General features: G+C 38.0%; 1 protein-coding gene across 1 annotated transcript; it reads left to right on the top strand.

The window, feature by feature from the left end:
- The first annotated feature begins 876 nt into the window (after positions 1–876).
- Positions 877–3,204, top strand: LOC146488373 (uncharacterized). Its single transcript, XM_085116900.1, has 3 exons — positions 877–987; positions 1,725–1,870; positions 2,287–3,204. Exons 1-3 carry the CDS (start codon positions 929–931, stop codon positions 2,928–2,930), a joined length of 849 nt encoding a protein of 282 aa, XP_084973026.1. The 5' UTR covers positions 877–928; the 3' UTR covers positions 2,931–3,204.
- The last annotated feature ends 1,374 nt before the right edge of the window (positions 3,205–4,578 follow it).

Genomic DNA, 4,578 nt, shown 5'->3' with positions numbered 1-4,578 from the left:
CCCTGGAATTTAATGATGTAACTTGAATAACGACGCAACGGTTTGCTTTGTTTTATTATTGATTGTCGGTTGAAGCTTGTATGTGAATTATCTTACTGTGCTTATGGATTGGATGTAAAAACCGGGCTTAAGCCCTCTGGGTTCGGACGTTCTTTAAGACACCATGGCCGCCATTATTAACTAAAACCGCAAATCGGTTTTCCCGCATTTCGCGGTCTAGAGCTCTTGTGAGACACCTTGCGTACAGTTACAGTATTGACATTTCCCGTTTGCGAAAGGTTACAAGCCGATTTAAATAAGAGCTGTCTGTAAATGTTTTTCTTGTTTTACACAATGAATTTGTAAGTGATTTTATATCATCAAGAATCTACTGTGGTATTAAATACGTTAAAAGAACAGTCTGGGGGATAAGAATAACTCAGATGATCGATGCTTGTTGTTATCCACAAAAAATATGCAGAATTTGAATTTTAAAACTGAGTACCTTTGGACAAAGTCAACAAACACATAAGACAAGTAAGCATACGCCGCGAAACACTGACTCGACGAAATACCCTTTATATTGTGAAATCCAAAGGCTTGGATTTTCAACGACTCTCGATCGCGGCCACCTTCCATGCATTGTACTTAAAGAATTAGGGAAAGCAAACATTTTGACAATAAGATTAAATTGATTTCTTTGTCAAACTGTTTGCCTTTATCAAACCTTTGATATATCGTCACCATTCCTTCGAAGCCAACCAAGGTGATATCATTCAGAAGGTTAAAAATAAAATACTGCAAGTAAAATCTCGTTTTCTTAATGATGTATATTTTATTCAGCTTTTCTCTGACGATGTATAGCCCCACGTTTCCTCGTTTTTCCATATCAGCCGGTAACTAATAAGACAGCCGAATCTTTATTGCTCTTGTAAACAAAGGTTGTACCATGTTGTACCGCATTGTGCTAAGTTTCTTACTCGTCAGCTCCTCTTCCTCGACTGCAAGGTAGGAACACAGCAAGGAAGAGATACATTTTAGGTTTTTTTTATCCCAAATATCATGGACAATTTGAATTTGTAATATGCAAACTTAACATTCGTCGGTTGTATAAAGCGAAATGAACGCTTTTATTTATATACCCAATACTGTATTATTCATGCACAGATGCAAAAGAAATAGCAAAATATTTATTATTCGATTCGGCCTTCGGCTAAAATGGTGCTATGGCAGTTCTTATTAAAGATAGGGAATCTGTTAAAATTTGCTTTCTTGAATGTAATTAACGTTATTTTAGTAAAAGCGTAGTTCTATGTTTGGGTTTCCCACGAATTGTTTTCAGACGTCAAAAAAAAATCTGCCTTATTAATATCACAGAAAATTTTTTGCCCCATTCGAATTTCGTGATTTTCAGAGAGAAGACATTCGCTAACTGTAGGAGAATTTGTCGAAGCACGCGTCTTATAAAGTCAGCTCAGATAACTAAGATTAAGCTATTTTCTTTATTTATACAATGCTTGGACAATCACGAAAAATGGGAAAATTACCTTTGATAGGGTATATTACTTTTAAAATATTGAGTTTTTCTAAGGGTGGCTTGTATGTAAAATAGATCTAGAAAGCGAATCGCAAACCTTTTACTAACTAAACTACACCGAACTGAAATATTTACAATCCAGTTTAGAAGGCCGAAGACAAAAGGGCCATTCAAAATTGTAGTAACGTGAAACAATTTTCGTTCGCAGGGGTTTGGCTAAACAGAGATACAAAGTGCTGGAGATGGACGCAAAAGGAAATCTGTATTTTTACAGGACTTCACTGTTCTGTAAGAATGAGATCATTAAACGACTGGTGAATGGCAAATATAATCTGGTAGACTCTGCTCTTTTGGGTAAGTTATTCACTTAATGGATTTAACTTGGTGTATATATTTCCTCTTTTAAACACTAAGTGAACACTGAGCAATTGCTTACATTTATTGTCATTAAATTAAAGACAAATGATCACTAAAAAGCGAAATTGTGGCAAGAGCCAATGTTAAGGGAAAATGAGGTTAAAATAATGGCTAAAATCAATCTACAGATTACAGTTTCAAAATGAGCTTAGGGTAACAATTAGTTAGTCAACTAACTGAATAAACTAACAAGATAAAATATATTTGCCATTGTGCATGAATAATTAGATAAAACCGCAATCTCGCATTGTTTAGGAACTAACAATAAAACTGTTTCAGCCCTTAAAAAAATATTTTCAGAAAGGAAATGCTCGCCTATATCTCAGTATCTATCTATATATTTTTTACCACAGGCCTGTCCAAGGAATCTCCAGTGCTGAACTGTAAGGACCTCAAACTGAAAGTACCTTTTGCCACGTCAGGCGTTTACTGGATTGACCCGGATGCTGGTTCCCATGGTAACGCTTTCCAAGCCTACTGCGATCAGCACACTGACGGAGGGGGCTGGACTCTAGTCTGGAGTTACACCTTCACAGCTTACTCAAGCTTCACGAGTGGTGGAAACGCCGTCACCCCACGTCCCACTTGGACAGCCAGCGGTGCTAACACTCGCGTCTCCACAACAGTGCCATTGAGCGAGACGCATTACGAGGCTATGAACTTTGCTTTGTGGCGCACCATTGGCAAAGAAACACTGATCAAAAGCAACATCAACAACTGGATCGTTTGCAAGGAAGGCACTGGCAGCATAGTGAGACAGAAGGCGGGCTCAATCAACTGTAAACTGGTTAAACAGGTCTCAAGGCAATGCGGTAGAGTTGTGCCAAAGTCCTTCGCGTTGTACAGCTGTGGACCTGCTCTCAACCTCCACAGCCACTGTTATTACTTTGATGGTTGCACAGGCGGAAATTGGCCCACTCACGACCCATGTGGAAAAAGCCAACAAAACCACTTAAAAGGTGTGGCTAATCCACACGGTAATATTTTTATCCGTTAAAAGTTTTTAAGCCCACTGAGTAATCGCTAAAAGAAAATAAAGCTATACGAAGGCGCAGTTTCCTATAAACAATGCTTGTTAAAGGGTATTTCGTAATTTTAAACCTAAGATTGATGGATAATAAGGGGTTAGGGTGCATTTTTAAGCTACGAGGATATCTACTTTTTTATACCTTGAGGGGAACGCAACTGAACTTTTCTGTATTTTTATACAGCGTTTGTAACGTAATGTATGACAGAAAGTTGCAAATAAACTTGGGTTTTACCTTTTAAAAGGTCTTATTTACTCTCAGCGTTCATTTTTCTCTCTCAAGTTCTAGTTGGTCCTTGTTCTTCAGCTTTCACTGATTTAACAGGGCTCTGCAAGTTGATTCTGTGGAATTTGCAAAACATTACATCTCGCGACACTTGTGACCAATGTTCTGAAAATTTTGGCGATCCTAGAGAGCTAAGTTCTTTTCATAAGACTAAAGTGCTCTCAGAAAAGAATTACTCATGTAATTGAGTGAACAGGAAGGTCTTAAGGAGAAAGATGTTACCCAGCTGAACCAACCAAGCTCAAGGGCGGTTTTTTATTTTTATAATAGGTAATGTTTCAGTCTGCAAACGCAAGTTTCCGTGAACTTCTAAATTCTGGTGTGTTCTTGTCCAGTCGCAAATAAACAAGTATTCAATGGTGTCACTGCCATAATGCAATACCAAGGAACTGAAACTGGTTGGTGGTCTTTGTTAGTTTGGATCTGATCTTCTTGATACGCCAACCAAATTGCAGCGTAGCTGTCACGTCACGCATTCTTCCTCGTGACGGAGGATTGCGTGACAAGCTAAAGAGCGTCTGCGTAGTGAGGGGCTAACTTGCAGCAGGTGGTAACGTACGTTTTGCTAGGATTTCGTGTTTTGATTTTTCTTCAAGATAAAGCGAAAGGACTTTAATTGGGCAATGCAAAAACTTCAATCCTGTTCAGTTAGTTCCAAGCTCCAATCAAGCTGATTGTGTTCATATGAACATTTGAGAAAGTGAAAAAAATTAAATTATTTGGAGTCATCACCATTCGAATTAACGAACGCATGTTGTTAGCTGCTCGGGAATGCTGTATGCCTTACAATTTTTACCAAGAGAAAATACAGTCTAACCTGGAGGAATGTGAAAGTGGCCGGGGCTGGCCGCATTTAAGGAGGCTCGCGGCAGTTTTTTTGGACGTGGGGCGGAGGTTTTGAAATTACAATCTCGCATGGAAGATCAACTTCGATCTCCTTCATACTACATCATGATTTCAACATAAGATCAGAGTTTATTTTTTCGTCGGTTTCCAGGCAACAACTGTTACCATAGCAACGGTAGCGCATAGCGTCTCATTTTAAACATTGTCGATTATCTCCAAATCTAGTCAGACACTTTATGACGAAACTTAAGGGATATTTCATTGATATATTTTTCCAAAACAGAAAAATTATAACCTTTAGTTTTACATGAAGTTTTTGACGATTCCTTTCGGCATAATTTCTGCTATTGTGTATATATTTTTTTCGAGGTTGTCAATCACTTTTAAGAGCATTGTTTGTTACAAAATCTAAAAGCGTAAATTAGAGTTTTCTTTCCTACGTAAATATTTATCGAGCGTATCGTTTTATAAATCAAGCGCAACTTT

Source organism: Pavona decussata, unplaced genomic scaffold, assembly GCF_977016875.1.
Source record: "Pavona decussata unplaced genomic scaffold, jaPavDecu1.1 SCAFFOLD_9, whole genome shotgun sequence".
NCBI classification, from domain to species: Eukaryota; Metazoa; Cnidaria; class Anthozoa; order Scleractinia; family Agariciidae; genus Pavona; species Pavona decussata.
This window is presented reverse-complemented; position numbering and strand designations above follow the sequence as displayed.

Bases quoted from the DNA above. Each gene is read 5' to 3' on its own strand.
- LOC146488373 (XM_085116900.1), top strand. From the start codon at position 929: ATGTTGTACCGCATTGTGCTAAGTTTCTTACTCGTCAGCTCCTCTTCC. The intron at 988-1,724 runs GTAGGAACACAG...TTTCGTTCGCAG, and splicing joins TCCTCTTCCTCGACTGCAAG to GGGTTTGGCTAAACAGAGAT. The intron at 1,871-2,286 runs GTAAGTTATTCA...TTTTTACCACAG, and splicing joins GGTAGACTCTGCTCTTTTGG to GCCTGTCCAAGGAATCTCCA.